Here is a 17,811-nt window from a genome sequence, read left to right as displayed (position 1 = left end):
CCTCGTAGACTCATCCCTGGAGCGTCCACGCAATTCGGGCACAGGAGCTGATATCACTGATAAGGTTTGAGCACCATAACAGAGACTCATTTGTCTCACTTCCCCCACACCCTCCAGACAGCCTGCCACGCTGCCTAAAACACCACCAATAGGCAACTGCTTAATCCCATGGGTTGAGCAATGCCTTCTCTTTCTAAATGCAAATGTCACCAAACCCGATCAAACATTGTTTCCCATTATCTTAGTTTACAGGAAAGTGTACCCTCTCTGATAAGATGGTATTGGTAGAGCTTTAGGGCACCGTGTCTTGTAGACTGGGGGCAGAGGCCATGGCAGCTCCAAATTTCCTATATAGGAGCCCATTGGGTGAAGCAGATGATTTGTTCTGAACCTGTGACAGCAGAGCGAGCCCTCTGTCTTTAGTAACATTAGGGGGTTCTGATCAATAGAAGTGCCAACATCTTCTAAAGATGGTTTTATTCAAATTTTCCTCTGGATTGAGAAAACAAATTATAAGAGCAGGATGATGATGGCTCTCATCGTTATTGGTAGTGTTTTAAGGAGTGGCTCCAGGAAGCAGCCACACTCTACCTCCAACAGCAGTCCTTGGTGCCATCAAAATCTTTGAGAGAGCCTGAGGGAGAGGGGGCAAGAAGAGATGTCACAGGATTGGGGAACACTGGGACCAGAGGGGTGCTGAAAGTTGGTGCAATAATTCTGTCAGTCCTTCCCTCCCCTCAACTCCTCCCCATGGGCTCTGGGACAAAGCACCGGTGGGACATGTCTGAAAAAACTCTAGGAAAAGCTACAGCTCTAAACAAAGATTGTTGGCTGGTCTCTGACTTGAGTGGCTCTATGTAGGTCATCTGGGATTGAACTACTGGAAGATTAGGGTGGAGAAGAGGCAAGGGGTTGCTCAAAAAGGAAAAAGCAATAAAACATGCTTTATTCATAATCTCTCATTAAAAGAATAAATCACTAAAAACTCTTAAATATAATTTTAAAATTAATAATCAAGCAAGATACAACCATCTTGATATTTCTGATGGTGGTGCAATAAAGGTGAAATAGTTTCCTTTGGGAAAAAATGCCAACAAAAACGAAAGCTACAAAGGTAAAAATCTATATCGTGAATGTGAAATTCTTTTTACTTTCATTATAAATGATTTTAGCCTTCTTTCCTGCTCCAAATGACCATCCAAAAAAAAAAGAAAAAAGAAAAGAAAAAAAAAAGAAAATGACCAAAAAAAAAAAAGAAGGGAAGGAAGGAAGATGGAAAGAAGGCTCTTAAAATCCCATGAATTATAAAATCAATGCTTTCTCTCATTCCTCAGCATTTCTGTGAATTTCGTGAGTGATGGCTTGTCTTTTAGTTCTTGGCTAGAAGTCCTGATTCTTCATCCTTCCAGACAGGGTCTGGAAGGGAGACGCTGGGGCAATCTGCAGCAAAGAAGTGCACGCCGAGAAGTGCTGGCAGAGCATAACAAACTGAGACTGCAGGACTGTGTGGGCTTCACCTATCCTTACATGTTGGCTTGAAGGACCATGCTAAGTGACCTTCTAACTCCAGAGGCAGGGAGAAGACTCCCCCACACTCCAAAATTGTTCTCCTATACTCTATTGCATGCCCTGACCATTAGTGACTCATTCCTTTGGGTTAACATTACCTTTGGAAGGTTTGAAACCACTAGCTGCAGAGCAGGCTGTTACTGAGATATACTGCACTTCAAAGAGGCCTGGTTTGTGGAAAATAGTGAAAATCTGCCCCTAAGAGAACACTTGTGGGCTTGAGAACTTGAAGGAGCTGAAAGAGTTGGAAAAATAAACATTTGGAACCTGCAACCACCAAACACACATCCAGTCAAGCTAAGCAAATGCTTAGAGTCTCTTCCCCTGTGCCTTCATAAGCCTTCACAATGCCACTCCCCATTCCTCCCCCCTACCCATGTGCATCTCTCCAGGAGGACTGGACCAATGGCAGTAAATCCTGCCAATAGGCATGGCTGTCATAGGAGACAGAGCAATCCTGGTGACAAGCTATAGCAGGAGACCCAGCTCCTCACCCAGCAAAGTTTCTTGAAAAACAGGCTTTTAGCTACAGAGAGCAAATCCTTCCTCTCTCAGGCCCTCACTCTCCATCCCAGCAAGTAGGACCGTGGTCTCTGCCCCCACTCAGGTAGGCCTGAAGAGGGAGCCGAGGTGAAGACGTCAGGGCCCACTTCCATCTGCTGTTGTTGCTCCTCGTTTCTTCTCCCATTAGCCTCCCAGGGTCTTGCTCACACGGTCCTCAGTGTCCACGTGGTCAGAGGAAGGGGGTTAAACGGGGAGTACCAGCAGGCCCAGGAGAAGAAGACCCTACGGGTGCCAGAGCGGGGCCTTACGATCTCATTGCCCACACATACACTGCCCACAGCCAAACCTAGAGTTGCTGGGGTGCATTTTATGAAATAAGGCAGCAGTTTCCTTAGAGCACCTGGCCTGAACATCAGGCAGAAGCGTGTCTGGCTTCAGGTATGAAATGACACGCTAAGTGTCTCCTGGCAGCACCGGAGAGAAAGCCTGAGTACCTTCCCATGTTCTTAAGCTACAGAAAATAAGCCCAGGATAAACTCCACCGCTGCAGAGGAAATCATAAATAATGCATCCTAAGACCGGGACTTCAATATTTTTGAAGAGTTTCATTTCTCCTCCCTTCCAACTTTGATATATGAACTTACTTAACAAGGGCCTGGGGAGGGTTAATTGAATTAATATATGCAAAGTGCTTTGAGTTTGAAGAGAATATGCAATATAAATGGAAGTGTCGCTAAAAAGGTTAATCTAATTTACATCTAACACTTTCAGTTCATGGTGTTAATGAACTATATCCTTTTAGAGAGTGATTAATTTATAGAAATGTGATTATTTTTCCTAATGCTATATGTGGGTCAGCTTCTCCTATTACTGTATCCAACTTTATAGAATTCAACATTTTATAAATTAAAATAATAAATCAAATACCCCTGTAATGGTTATATTTCATTAATTACTAAGAGACATGCATTAGATTAACATTTATCTGTTTTAATTAATTTGCTGCAATGCAGTTATCCATGCAAATTGGAAAATGACACATCGACTTGACATAATATTAACAGTTTTGACTGGTTCTTCCCTGAGAATCTATGGGCCTTCAACTGCTGCAACTGTTGCGTAACCATGGTGACCACCAGTTGTGTGACATATGCAGGTTGTACATTACAGAACTGGGAAAGGACTTAACACTAAATTCAAACTTCTCCTGAAAATATAATTAACAAAGATGCTAAAGACAGAAAGATGCAGGGTTTTGTTTGGGGGAGTTTGAGTCCCAAAGTCTCAACAAAAATTTCTTAAATCTGATCACCTTATTTTCTTAGGCACTTTATCCTTTCCAAGGACATCCCGAGCGCCTTCCAGGTAGATACTCAGAACTTGCTGGGGCAGAGGAGGGAAGTACAACTGTGCCCTGTCTGCACATGGAAAAGCAGGTCCCAGAGGCCTGAGTGGTCTGCCCCACACCTCACACTGATGGGTGAACCCAGGTCACATGACTTGGAGACCACACCTTTATTTCATTCTCCACAGTGATTTTCTTGTCACATTTGTTTGAAGACTTTAGGTTAACTATATAATCAGACACCATGGGACTGCAATGTAGCAGAAGTCACAAAAATTATGTACTTTTTTTTACTTGGCAAAATGTTTAGTCAAATGTCAATCAATTCAGCAATATTTAGAAGCCATGAGAGTGGCATTTGCAGCCTCTCTCTGTGAGAATTCCAATGGCATCTGCTGGACCTGACTCCCTCACACGTTTTGGTGTGGTCCGTGTTCTCCTGACTCCGCTGCAGAACTGATTTCAACCTTTCCAAAGTGAATGCTGTAATGTGTTTGGAAGGACAGTCGGATAACTAACGGGGAAGGCCTGATGCGTAGTTCCTACCAGAGATCAAAGCAGAACGTGGCACTGACCAGGGCTGTGTGCCTGTACAGTCCTGAGGGACTCAACCAGTGTGGGTGGCATCGCCCTGGCACAGTCACTGCCTCAACACTCAGCATTCATTCTGAACCCTGGACAGTGCTGGCAACTGGGCACACAGAGGGGAGCAGGATGCTTCCCCCTCGAGGGGCTCAGAGCCTGCCTAGGGAGACAGGAAGGCTATAGGCACTTTAATGTGAGAAACTAGGGTGATGAGATACAGAAGAACAAGCCCCACCCCCACCCCAGGGAAATGCCTTGCAACTCATGCAAAGAAATAAAGTGGTCCCTGGGGAACTGTGAGCAGTCCACCGAGGCACTTCGCAACCTTGGGTGGGAAGCAGAAGAACCTGAGAGCTTTGAAAGAAATCCCAGGTCCTAGCCTAGGGCAATTACACCAGCATCTCAGAGCGTGGGTTCCAGGCATCAGTTATTTTAAAACTCTCTCAAGTGGTTCCACTACGCATCCAGGGTTGAGAATCATTGACACAATGAGCAAGAGGGTAGACTCCGAACCTAGACTTTCTGGATTCAAAACCCATCTCTGTTTCACTAGTTGAATGAACTGGGTAAGTAGCTTAACCTTCCTGGCCTCAGTTTCCTCACATGTAAAATGGGGATAATACGGACACACACCTGACTGAGTGGCCGTAAGACACAGTCTACCCTTTCCCATAATTTATCAAGTTCTCCAATAGTTTGCATCGTGTGCAATGTTTGCCCTTGATAGTGTGAGCTTTTTGATTTCTGCAACTTGCTTTATCTTTTCACTCCCCTCCCAGACAGTAACAGGAGACCGAGTAATAGCTATCAGGCTAAAGAACAGGGCCCAGTGTATCGCTGAGCTGGCCTAACTCTCACCCAGGCGTCCTCCTCCGAAAAGCGCCCCCTCCAGCCTTCTGCCGATTGCTCTCCTGAAGTTCACAGTCTGACTATTAAGGATGAATGTTTATGTCCCCTCCCCCCAAATCCGAATGTTGAAGCCCCAGCCCCAACGTGACGGTACTGGGAGGCAGGGCCATTAGGAGAGAATCAGCACGAGATGAGGTCCTGAGGATGGCGCACTCCTGAGTGGGATTAGCGCCCTTACCAGGGCCGTGGAAAGCTTGCTTCCCTTCCGCACCCACCTGTGAGGATGCACTGAGAAGTTGGCAGCATGCAACCTGGAAGGGAGCTCTCACCCGAACCCGCTCTTGCTCGCACCCCGACCCTGGACTTCCTGTCTGCAGATCTATAGACATAAACTTCTGTGGTTCATAAGCCTCCCAGTCCATGGTATTTTGGCTATAGCAGCCCCAGCATATGAAGACAGTGGCCCTCTGTCCTATCCAGTGCCTGTGTCTTCAGCTCAGCCCTCTTGCCCAAACCAGGCCTCTCACGGTCCATCCTCAAACCTACCATTCCAAGGGCACTACTCCAGAGTCCAATTAGTGGTGGGCTAGATAACAGGCAACAAAAATTGTAAGCCGCTTCAAGCTGTCATTTGGCTATCAGAGTGTCAGTTATTCCCATCCATGTAAACATGTATCACCACAGAGGTTGTCTTAAACCAAAAAAAAAAAAAAATGTTTCTCTGCTTCCTGGGATATAAATCTGGGAGAAAACCGCTAACCAGGCAGGGGACCTCTCCTTACGATCCAAATCACGCCATAAGACGCTCTTCGTCCAGAGACTAGAACCCCATGCCTCCAGTGCTGGCACATGGAGATATGTTTATTTATATAACACACACTGCTGAGTCCTCACTCTGAGCTGCCCCTAATGCAGTGCCAGAGCTTTTGAGAGGAATGAGAAGGGGGCCCTGGCCTCAAAGACATATGTAGACTTGTGAAATGGGTTCAAATCAAGCTAAATGTGTGTGTTTGAATGTGTATTTATATTTATATATGATATTTCCACACCCCTGCCCATACACAGAGAGAGACAGAGAGAACAGAGTTTGAACTGAGAAAAGCTATTAACAAAGCTATTGGATTGCCAAGAGGTCAGAAAAGGGGAATTTCGCCAAGTCTCAGAAACTAGAACCCAGTGTTTCAGTGATGAATAATTACAGTGGCTGTGTCTAGTGTTGTTTACATGCCATAAATTGGGCTACATGGTTTCCCAGCACTATCCTGACAACAACTTTGGAAGGCAGCTCTTTGTGTCCCCAGTTTATAGATAAGGAAACCAAGGCTCAGAGGGGTTAAGTCATTTGCCCAAGGTTATCTAGCTAGGAAGCAGCTTGGCCAGGATTGAAACCCAGGTTTCTATGGCTACAAAACCCAAATTTCACTTCACATAGGTGTTAAGAAACTACAGTATGGCGATTGGATTCACTAAGCCAGTCATTACTGACTGCTCAGCTCACACGAGGGCCAGGCATCCAGTTGGCCCTAGAGATGCGGGGAGAGTCAGGATGAGATTCTAGCCATCAGGGCTCACAGTGCAGTGCTGGAGCCAGACAAGAAGCACAGGCATGCAGAGGGGGAGACATAGACTTCTGGGGGTGACCAGCCTGGGGGACCTGTCGGGGAAAGTTCATAGGAGAGACCATGTCTAAGTCTGGTTGTGTCTTGAGTAACAGAAGGAATTAGACGGAGGAAGGTGACCTTCTAGCCTGAAGACATAATGCAGAGGATCCAGGGCGCGAATGAGCATATCCTGGTCCCAGAACCACAGGTGATTCAGGATGGTAGCAGGTCCGAGGGCACCCTCTGATGCATCACCAAGGGCTTTTGGTCCTTTGTGTTTCAGTTGGAGAAATAACTTGTCACACTCCTAGGAGACATGCTACTACTTGCCCAGAGATGGTTTAGGACAAATCATCATAAAAATTCCGTACCACCTTTATCCCTGCAGGAAGTTCACAATGTGTCATTTGGAATATGCAGGAATGTTTTTGACTCTGTGGGAGGGAGGATGAGACTGCTGCTCAAAGCAAGAGTACTGGTTTCGGTGGATGAAAGCAAAGCCCACTTTCCTCACCTTACCAGCAGGTTTTGAACAACATCCCTGGATGCTCCTACTGCTGTGGGCAGGACCACAGGGGCTCCTGGGGAACTCAGACAAACAGCTCAGCTTCTCTATGGGCACTAGATCTGCTTTGAAAACCAAAGCGGGAATATCTGACGAATAGTCAGTGGGCACTGGGCACAGTGACCCTTCTTTTCTCACCCCAGCACCACACCCTCGACTGGTGGTCTTGGCAAGTCACTTACCCTCTCAGACTCAGTTTCTTCATCTATGCAATGAGCTAACACCAAACCTGAATGGGCTTTAAAAATTAGAGACAGCCCAGGTAAAGGTATTAGCACAATGCCTGTTATATACAAAGGAGGAACCCCGTAAACTGCAATCACTACCATTACACCACCACTGTTACAATGCTGCTCTAGCCTCTCCCCTCCATATTACCAAATGCTGCCTTTGCAAGGCCCTTCCCACCTCCATCTTCCTTGTACATAACACTATGTACCCTACCACATAATACTATGCTTTATACACAAATTCTGTCTGCTGTCATTTTCTTAACATTTCCATATAAAAATCTTATCTTTCCAACTAGATCTAAGCTCTCAATAAAAGGTTGGGGTGAGTTGGGCATGGGGGGGTAGTCTTCTGATACGTATCTACTAAGACTCCTTCAGAGCACTGAGCCAGGCTCTGGGCACACAGGTGGGCACTACAACTGACGGTCTCTACTCAAGTATTGTCCTGAACGACCCACGCCTGGATGTTGAAAACTGCAAAGGGACTGTGTACCAGGTCTTTGAGACCCGAGACCTCCCATCATCACTAAACCTAGCACGAACCTTAAGATGTTTGTCTAGATTGCATTGTCTTCTTTCCCTGGGATAAGACATGTCTTTCTCTGTCCCAGAGACCCCTTGGGTCCACGAAACCGTCCCAGCTTTGTTCATAAAACATGTGCATGGGAGCTGCTCTTTTCAAAGAATCCAAGAAGTGTTTGTCTCCCGAGATATGGGAGAGTAAAGAGAAGGGGTTATAATAACTGTCTGGCTACTGCATTAGTTCCAAAATCAGCAATGTGTTTACAATGAAAATGCAGTAAGTCTGTGAAAACTCTAAACAGTTGTCAGGATTAGCTACTCAGTTCCCTACAGCAAGAAGCAAGGAACACAAAGGCAGAACAAGCTGTGCACCACGACACGACATCTTACATGAGCCCAAGGCTGAGAGGATGCGCTTTCAGACAGTTGTCCAGAGGGTGCATTCAACTCTGTCAGGCAGCTTGACGCCACACTCCCAATTTTCTTCTACACATGAATACAGAATTGTATAGAAGAAGAAAGCTATTTTTTGTTCAATCTTCTTCACAAGCTTTCCTGACTTTTCTCTTTGTGAGTGATGGGACTAATAATGATATGAACCCTAGAAATGGCAAAGTCGGTGGCATGGTGCATTATACACGAACCATATCTTTATTATCTCAAATGTTCTCAGACATCATGTGAGAAAATTCAAGTGCATTGTAATAAGGAAAGTCAGTTCTGTAAATACCAACTAAAGTGTCATAATAAACGTTTCTGTTTTGATCAAATATTACACATTTGTCTGTTAAAAAAAATGCTAACAGCGCTCTTTGCAGCCCCCTAGTGGTTATAAGGGGAAAGAACAAAGAATAGTGGGGAGTCAGACAGCAACTCAGTATGCAGGGTCCATCAACTTTTTACACTGGTAAGACAAATGGCTTGTCACCACAAAACGAACATATTCTAAGTGAGAACATGAAAAGTGTTGCTTACAATGAACGTAATTATTCACATAAATGTGAATCATTGAGAGCCCGGATGTTTTTTTCTTTTCTATCTTCTCTTATCTCTACAAAGCTTTTCATTCTGACCTGAAAATACCGCAATGCATACACACACCAGGTCTTCTTTCCAAACAAGTTTTTCCCCTTTCTTCACTTGTTGTGACCTCCCCTGTTTGTAGGCATCTGCATATATATATATATATATATATATATATATATGCCATTTGCTCTGCTACAAAGTGATGGAAACACTTCAAATATATATATTTTGCCTGTTTAACAAACTGTCTACATTGAGGAAGGAGGGCAAAGGTTTGGACGTTCATTGTTTTTTATTCTTGTTTTCACCAAATAACAGTCTCTCACAATGACCCCTTCCTATCAGCGACTCCTTTACCACGCTATGTTTGAGATATTTTCATAGTGAGTTTTTCTTTGTCTTCCCCAAAAAAGAAATCGCCTCTCAAGTATACACCAGGGGAGGAAATTTGCTGAAAAGAAATAGGATGTCTGCTTATAAAAGAGTTTCAAAACCATGTCACCAAAAAAAATAAAGATTACAGGCTAAACAGAAACTCTCTTCTCAAATTTATCACTCTCGAGCTGCAAGAGAGATATTCCCGAGGCCCAGAGTCGGCTAACGGTCTGCCTCTCACTCTCCCCATCCTCCAAAGAGTAATTAAACCTGGGATACATTCCGTCCCTGACTGCTAAACTGTAGCTCAAAGCCAGCTTGCAAATCATGTTGCCTCTAATAGGGAGCCTCTTTGCCTACAGGTGCAAACCCCTTCGTCCTCGGATAAGGGTCAGACAAGAAACCAATGACCACGTTACCTGGCAGATTTGGCCACAGCCCTCAAAACCAAACACACGCCCTCCTGTCAACAGCGCAGAAAATCAACAAGTTACCACTAAGCTGGGCGCTCCAGCCCAGCTCTGCACTGCCTCCCCCGCGCCCACCACCACCCACCCCTTTTCTGCTCCTCCCTTGCCTCTCCCTACGAGGTCCTGCAAGCACGTGACCTTCTGTTTCAGATCCGCCCTCCAGCTCCAGGCACCCCCACCCCAGCGCTTCCCCCCCGCTCTCCCAGGCAGCTGTCAAAGTCCGCGGCTCTCCAGCCTAGTTCCTGACAGCGCCAGACATTCACCAGGATCTTGCTTTTTCGGAGCTGGAGAGGTGGGGAGATCAAGGTCGCCTACCTAATAGGGTGGGCGGGGGAGGGGCGCCAGGTTAGGCTCCTCTGCCCGCCTGAGCAGGAGCGGATTCCGAGAGGCAGAGCGGAGCGTCACAAGCCGCACTTCTACCAGACTCCGGGCTCACCCGGAGGGCGCGCGTTCCCAGGGGAGCAAGATCCGCCCTGGAGAAGCCTGAGGCAAGCCAGGGGGGCCTCCCGCGGAGCCTGCAAGTTTCCACCCCAGCCCCGAGCTGGGAGACCCGCTCTGTTCCCTCCTTTGAAGGCACCGCCACTGATCCCTCCCTCCCGGCGGGAGCAGACAACTGCCTCTCCTCCCCGCGCCAGCGCCAGCGCCCTGCTAGAGCCGTTCTCGGGCCAGAGCCTGCGACGCCCCCACTACGCCCCCACCCCAGCACAGACAGCCCCCAAAGTTGTCCGGACTCCCCAAACCTCGCTCCTCCGTCCCTGAATCCCTCCCAGGGATTGGAGCGGCGTCTGTAGGTGGAACCTCTCTGAATCCGCACGCAGAGCGCTCACTTCGGGGAACCCAGGCGCACGGAGGCCAACGAGGTTGCGGCAAGGGAGGGCGAGCACATCCAGCCGGTCCCCGCCGCTTGCACCCTCAAGCCTGCCCCGTCACCCTCCTCAGAGAGAAGGAAACTTCCCCAGCACCCACCTTTAGCCGCGAGGAGGCGGCGCCGCCGGCTGCCCCCGCCGCCGCCGCCGCTGCCGCTCCCCACGCCCAGCGCCAGCAGGAGCGGCACCCAGCAGAGCCTCCCAGGCAGCATCTTCTTCGCCGCCGCCAGCCAGCTGCCGCTGCCGCCTACTTCCCAAGCCGGCTGCGCCTCCCGGTGCCCGCCGGGCCGCAGGCCGCCTCGCCTTGCCCGCTGCGTGCGCTTCGGGCGCCGACGCGCTCGGCCTCCGGTACCAGCGCCGCGCCGTTCGCTCTCCAGCAGCAGCCGCGCTCACTGGCGCGGACCCGGAGCGGCTCCGGCGCTCACCCCGGGACGGCCCGTGACGTCACGGAGGGAGGGAGGTGGCTCCTGCATATTCATGAGACGCGGACACCGGCCCCGGCTTCCGCGCTCCCGGGCCCAGACCCCCAACTTTCCTCCGCCCTCCTCCCGCTCCGGTCCTCCTGTTCCAGTCAGGACTCGGCTCCGGGGGGCCCTGGTGGGAGGCTGCGGGGGCCCCTCCGGCCCGCACCCCTGCTCCGGCTCTCCAAATAACTGCCTCCGGGGATGGTCGGCTCCCTCAGAAAGTGGTCACTTGGGGCCTGAGCATAGTCCGCGTGGGCTCAGGGGATCAGGCCCTGCCACGCCCTTGGAGCTGAGATCCTTGCATGGGGAGGGAGGGGGTCTCGAGGGTGACTGGCGTCGCTGCGGGTCCTGCCTTTGGCGGGGTCTCTGGACGCTCTGCCTCCTGGTCTGGGGAGGGCGCCAGGCACACGCGAGAGCTGGAAAACGCGAGTGCTGCTCTGAGTTGTAGGGCAGGGCAAATCCCCGCGGACCTGGAGGGCAATGGCCGGACACCGCACGATCTTGAAGAAGCAGGGGCAGCCAAGGCTCTTAGAAGCTGATGGGACCAGATCCGAAAAGACAAACTAGAGGTACTATGCCTGCTGAAGCTGCAGTGGGGACCACATATAAACTTCCCGCGGTATGGTGCCCAGGCCAGAAGTTACCACCTTTATGGTGTCACTCCACACATCTTAAGACCAGACCACCTAACCTCATGCCTTGTAACATTTCATGCCATTGAGTAATGCCAGTTCCCTGAGTGCAGGGGCTAAGCAAGTCTTGATGGTCCCCACCACCCCCAGGCCACAAAAGGTTCCTAAAGTGACTCAATAAACATGAACTAGCCGCTCAGAATAAATCCTTAACCATTTTTCATATATGTAATACCAATATCACACAGAGCTCAGGGTTCATAAGGAATAGATAAGGAAATAAGATAAATACAAACAAACAAGATATTTATTGATTGAGTCTACACATTTACTGAGCACCTAGAGAGGTACCACCCTGCCACTGGATGCGGGATTAGACAGAGACCAAGACCAAGGAGAGTTGTCTCTCCTCTCCCCACAGCCTTTGTTCCCATTTAAAAAGCAAGCTGGAGAGGACATAAAAGGCAATTACAATGCTTTGTAAGTGTTATGGTGACGCATATTTTTTATGTTGCTAGATATGAGCCTATACAAATCAATTAACAAAATATATAATTGCAACAGTGTCTGAACAGCATTTTGTAATTAATAACTGTAATTTGGGGTATTCAACAAAGCCATAAAATCCATTAACAGCCCTCATGCTGCTCAGCCTCTCTGCACTACCCTGGCAGCTCACCTGGAGCCACTGAAGTTGTAAAGACCAACTCTTCTGTATTTCCAGGCACCAGGAGGTGCTTGGGGGATGGCTGTGGATCACGACAGCTCAGACCATGCAAGGCATTTCACCTGCAGGTCTCCTTTAACCCACAGAACCAACATCTGTGCTATTGATTTTCATTGCACACATGAGAAAATGGAGGCTTAGGGAAGTTAGGTAACTTCCTTGCCCAAAGTCAAAGAGCTAGTCAATGCTCCAGGCCAACACCAGGACCTTGCCTTTTTCAGACTTGTTACAAAAATTCAGAAAGGATGGCATGAAGAAGGGGAAGCTGACCCAGGCAAAATCGGGGAAACTGGCAAATAGAGAAATATATTTGTATCGTTTTCTTTCATTTATGGTCAATCCGATTCTGTATCTGCCTCCCCTTCATTTTCTCTAATCAGTAGACTTACCGACTTACCTGCACTGTCCCCTGATGTCATGCTATTGGATTATATTAGGACCAACTGGTTAGTCCCAAAAATTTTATATGAAATTTCAAATGCACACCAAATAATGGGAGAGGGGACAATACAGCTGATTGGAAAACATTCCCACCTCATGTAATAGACGACCAGGAAAGAACACAAGAGAAGGAGACACTAGGGGGCAGGCTAATGCCTAAGAGACACAGCATTGTGGGCCTCCATCGCCTCCTCTACAAATGGAGGTAAGGAGGATATCTGTTGTGGAAGATCAAGTGCACTAATAGCCTCCATTTGTTCATGCCTCCCTGTATCCATTCCCTTTGGATGTGCTCTCCCACCCTAACTCAGAGCTTGGCCATATGACTGGCTTTGGCCAGTAGGACAGTAACATGCATGCTTCCTTTTCCTCTATTGGACCCCTGCCGCCACCATGAGAATGAGCCCCAGGTAACATGCAAGAGGGTAAGAAACCACGTCAGGTAGAGCTGAGCTGTCCCAGCCAGCCAAGGCCGTCCTAGTTTGGACCGCACCAGTTAACCCACCAGCTGACCACAGACATGTGAGCAAGCCCAGATGAGATCAACCGAGCATGCCCCACATAAGAGCTGCCCAACTGACTCATGAATAATAATAAGTAGTGTTGCATTAAGCCACTGTGTTTTAGGGTGGATGATGAAGGAGCAGTATACTTTCTCCATAAGGTCATTATCAGAAGTAAATGAGAAAATGCAGGTGAAACACTCAGTATGTTGCCCGGCACATAATCAATGTCCAGTAAATGTAAAAATGCCTCCTTCTTATCCTTACTTTCCAAGTCTCTGAAATGCCAGTCAGAACTCAATTTGTTTTGTTTGGGAGAAAGGCACCAACAACCTGGCTTAGAAGAGATGAAAGTAGTTAAGTTCAGCTTTGGAAATACTCAGGAACAAGATCTTCAAGACCACGTCATCTGTGTGGAGAACTGCCATGCCCTCTGCTTCTCCTGGTCCACCGAGGTTGCAAAAAGTGGGTAAAACAACTGACAGCTAATGTGTCTCCCTTCACTCAGTGCCAGGCTTTGGGGCTTTTATATTCCATACTTCATGTAATCCTTGCAACAACAGTTATTTTCCCAATTTTATTATACACAAATTATTGACTCAGAAAGGTTGAATAAGTTATCTGCATTCACATAATTGTGCAGAATATAAATTCATGTCTGCCTAATTCCAAATTCCATCTTTTTCCTACACATCATGGTTTTGAAAGAAGCTTGCAGGGTAAGTAAGAAACAAAAAATATTCTCAAATCAGTAAAGGTCTCTTGGGAGATTTAATTTTTTGTAACTCTTCATCCACTACCACCTCTGAATAATGACCATTTAAATAAGCCATTGTCATCAAAGTAGTAATATAAACTTCTGAATTTGTCGAGGCTGCACCCCTTATTCTTGACTCACTTGACTCACATGTTCCTTTAAAGCCTTTGCTCAAAAAAATGGTGAGCAGAATGATGTAAGGCCTTGGTCGCTTTAAGGCCCAAGTTTAAAGGGCCCTACCTGGTGATGCAGAAATGAATCTGAAACGATTTATTTGGGTCAATAGTTTTAAATAAATAACTCTCCTGTTCCAAAAAATAGAATCTAACAGGAACAAGCCTGACAAAAATATAGCCATTCCACCTCATTTTCACCAGGGCCATTAATGCTTTGCCCAGTAAAACACCAGAACGCAGTCCCTGAATAATTTAAAATGGATAAATAAAGAAAATAAATAAATTATACCAACTTATAGAAACTTATTTTAAAAAAGAAAATTAAACTGAGGCTTTCTACATGACACAAATTTAATTCAACTCAAAGTACTTAACTTTAAAAGAAAGGTTGAAAAGCCAATTCTTAAAGAACTTGGAGTCTTTTACTGACACCCCCACTACCCACATTGGCAGACAAAGCCAGGTTTTCATGAGCCACAAGCAACAGGACAGGTTACAGAATTTTCAACATTGCTCTCAGATGTTTTGGTGCTTCTGCCAAAGAGGTTTTTAAAGTTTCGACATTTCTCTTCAGGAAAAAACAAGAAAGCTTGTTCACAATCAAATCTAGTTTATGTTCAACAATGTTTAGACATGACTGTTCTATTCTTGGAAGGCAGAATACCCTGACTGAAAACAAAGATGTCATTGATTATAGCAAGGAATTATTCCCGTACAGTCTCCTATATTTTCTTTGGATCTTTACGCCCTGGAGTGGTTAAAAAAAAAAAAAAAAAGTCATAAAATTCAGTGACACTTCTCCCAGAGATGGGAACTCTCTCTCCTATCCTTGAATTTAAGCAGGCCCGTGACTGCTTCTACCAATAGAATTAAGCGGAAATGATGTTATGTGACTTCCCAGACTAGATCATAAAAGCGATGCAGCTTCTGCCTTGCTCACTGGGATGCTCACTTTTGGAGCCAGGAGTCTCCACATACAAAGTCTAACTACCCTGCGTCGCCATGATGGGAGGATCCCAAGCCATGTAGATGCATTAACAGCCCCTCCTGAGTGCAACATTTGAATCATCCCAGAACCTCCAGATAATTCCATTTCCTAGCTTTTGTGTCACCTACAGTTTAGATCTTCCCAGCTGAGCCTCTGACATCAAGAAACTGAGAGATAAGCCATTCTCACTTTACCCTACCCAAATTGCTGACCCACAGAATCCATGAGTGTAAAAAAATGATTGTTTATGCTACTAAGTTTTGGGGTGGTTTATATAACTCATCAAGAATAACTCGAACACACTTATTTGTTCCCTATAACAAAGACAGGAAAAGGGAAGTATATGGAGATGAGTCATGTGTAATTAGTCCTATTTTGTAGCTCAAATGCTGAGACTTATAGAAGCCATTATAAGGAACCAGTAGAGATTCGTGGAAAGAAAATGATTTCTAGAATCAGACAAACGTAGGTTCCAAACCCAGCTCTACCATTTTCTAACTCAAGAAAGCTATTTACTCTGTTTGATCCTTAGTCTCCTCGTCTATAAATTGGCACTAATGTAACAGGGCTGTTTTTAACAGGGCAGGTTAAATGAATTGTAAAGAGTTGACTTCTTTCCCTACCAGATGGTAGAAACAGTTAATAGAGCCATTGATAGTAACAGTCGAAATTTACCTACAGCCACACTGGTTTTTTGTGGCCTTTTTCCTGACCTTTTCCTGTCTGGTAGTTGGTATGTTCTATGCAGACAAAATGTGGAATGATAGAGACACACAGGAAATCACACAAGCTCCAGCCCCACCAGCACCTTTGCCAATTCTGTGACGAGAAACATCAGCCCACATGCCCTGCCAGAGCAGTTCAGATGTGCTGTGAGTACCTAAATCTATCTGCTCTGTCATTTCAGGGCTTCGTTCCACTAAGGGGGTGAGAAGGAACGTGCCATTTATTGAGCAGCTACCATGAGCCAAATATTATACACATTGCCTGCCTCATTTCGTTCTTCAACAGCTCTGAAAGGTGATTTATTACTCCCATTAGATTCCTGGGGAAACCAAGGATCAAGAGATTAAGTTACACTGTGCATTAGTCAGGGTTCTCCAGAGAAACAGAATAGAACATCTATAGAGAGATATATAGATATATAGAAATAGATAGGGATATACATATCTGTGTATTGATATCTCGATAGATAGGTAGATGACAGATAGGTAGATGATGGATGGATGGAGAGAGAGAGAGAGACAGACAGACAGACAGACAGACAGACAGACAGATAGATAGCAGATTGGCTCATGCAATTATGGAGGCTGACAAGTCCCTAGATCTGTCAGGGTCCTAGACCCAGGACAATCAATGGTACAGCTCCACTCCAAAGGCTGGCAGCCTTGAGACCCAGGAATAGGTGATATTTCAATTCACACCCAAAGGCAGGAAAAAGGCCAATGTCCCAGTTCAAAGACAGTCAGGCAAAAGGAATTCTCTCCTACTCTAGGAGGGTCAGCCTTTTTATTCTACTCAAGCCTTCAACTGATTGGATAAGGAACACTCACATTAGGGAGGGCCATTGGCTTTACTCAGTCTATCAATTCAAATGTTAATTTCATCCAGAAACACTCTCACAGGAACACCCAGAATAATGTTTGATCAAATGTCTGCTATAAATGAAGGAGCTGGGATTTGCACTGAGGTCTGTCTGGCTCTGAAGTCCTGTTTTTCCAGCCAAGTGAGATCATGTGTCCAGCCTCCATCATGACTGTAGGGGCAGAGTTTGGATAGAGAACAGTGGGTACCCTGAATCACCCCGACCGTAATTCCAGTACAAGTGTTGCACAGCAGTCTTGGATTTTCGGCATGCTTCCACGATTTCCCAGGATCAAGTGCTGTCTCGCTGCTGCCTAAAATCATGATTGGCAGTGCTTCCCTGGGAATGTTCCTTCCTCCTTTTGTTCCTTTCTGTCTCTGATTTGAGTCCCAAACCCCCAGCTGCACTTTGTCCCCAGCCTCTCCTGCATGGCCTTCACACAACCATTTCATCATCAATACTCAGCTCTCCCCCACCGCTCAGATGCTTTCCAAGGCTCCCATGCCTTATAGCAGAGAGTTGAAATTCCGTAAGCAGGATTCAAGACTCTCACCAGCCTGGCCTCCACTTTCATGGATAACCTGACTTCCTGTGACTCCATTCTGTGTAAACTATGCTCCAGCCAGGGTGCTGTCTTCCCTGTCCATCAAAAGGCAATGTGCCAATCTTTTTCTCTGCCATTGCTTACGCTCTGTCCTCTACTGTCATGGATTGAATTGCACACACACACACCAAATTCATATATTGAAGTCCTAACCCCAATACCTCAGAATGTGACTGTATTTGGAGATAGGTCTTTAGAGAGATTATTAAGTTAAAATGAAGTCTTTAGGATGGGCCCTAATTCAATATGTCTAGTATCCTCATAAGACAAGGAAATTAGGACACACGCATGTAACAGAGGGAAGACTATGTGAACACACAGGGAGAAAGCAGCCATCTATAAGTCAAGAAGAGAAGCCTCAGAGAAACCAGTCTTGCCAACCCCTTGATCTCAGACATCTAGCCTCCATAACTTAAAGAAAACA

The 17,811-nt window shown here is 46.5% G+C and overlaps 1 protein-coding gene across 1 annotated transcript in view; it reads right to left on the bottom strand.

Annotated features, from left to right (window-relative positions):
• CLSTN2 (calsyntenin 2) overlaps nt 1-10,958 on the bottom strand; it is a 570,678-nt gene extending 559,720 nt beyond the window's left edge. Inside the window, exon 1 of the mRNA XM_019747346.2 lies at nt 10,611-10,958. Coding sequence (XP_019602905.2) covers nt 10,611-10,722 — 112 coding nt within the window. The 5' untranslated portion in view covers nt 10,723-10,958. The remainder of the gene's footprint in view (nt 1-10,610) is intronic.
• Nucleotides 10,959-17,811: the final 6,853 nt, after the last annotated feature.

This window comes from Rhinolophus sinicus, linkage group LG10, assembly GCF_036562045.2.
Source record: "Rhinolophus sinicus isolate RSC01 linkage group LG10, ASM3656204v1, whole genome shotgun sequence".
Taxonomy (NCBI): domain Eukaryota; kingdom Metazoa; phylum Chordata; class Mammalia; order Chiroptera; family Rhinolophidae; genus Rhinolophus; species Rhinolophus sinicus.
This window is presented reverse-complemented; position numbering and strand designations above follow the sequence as displayed.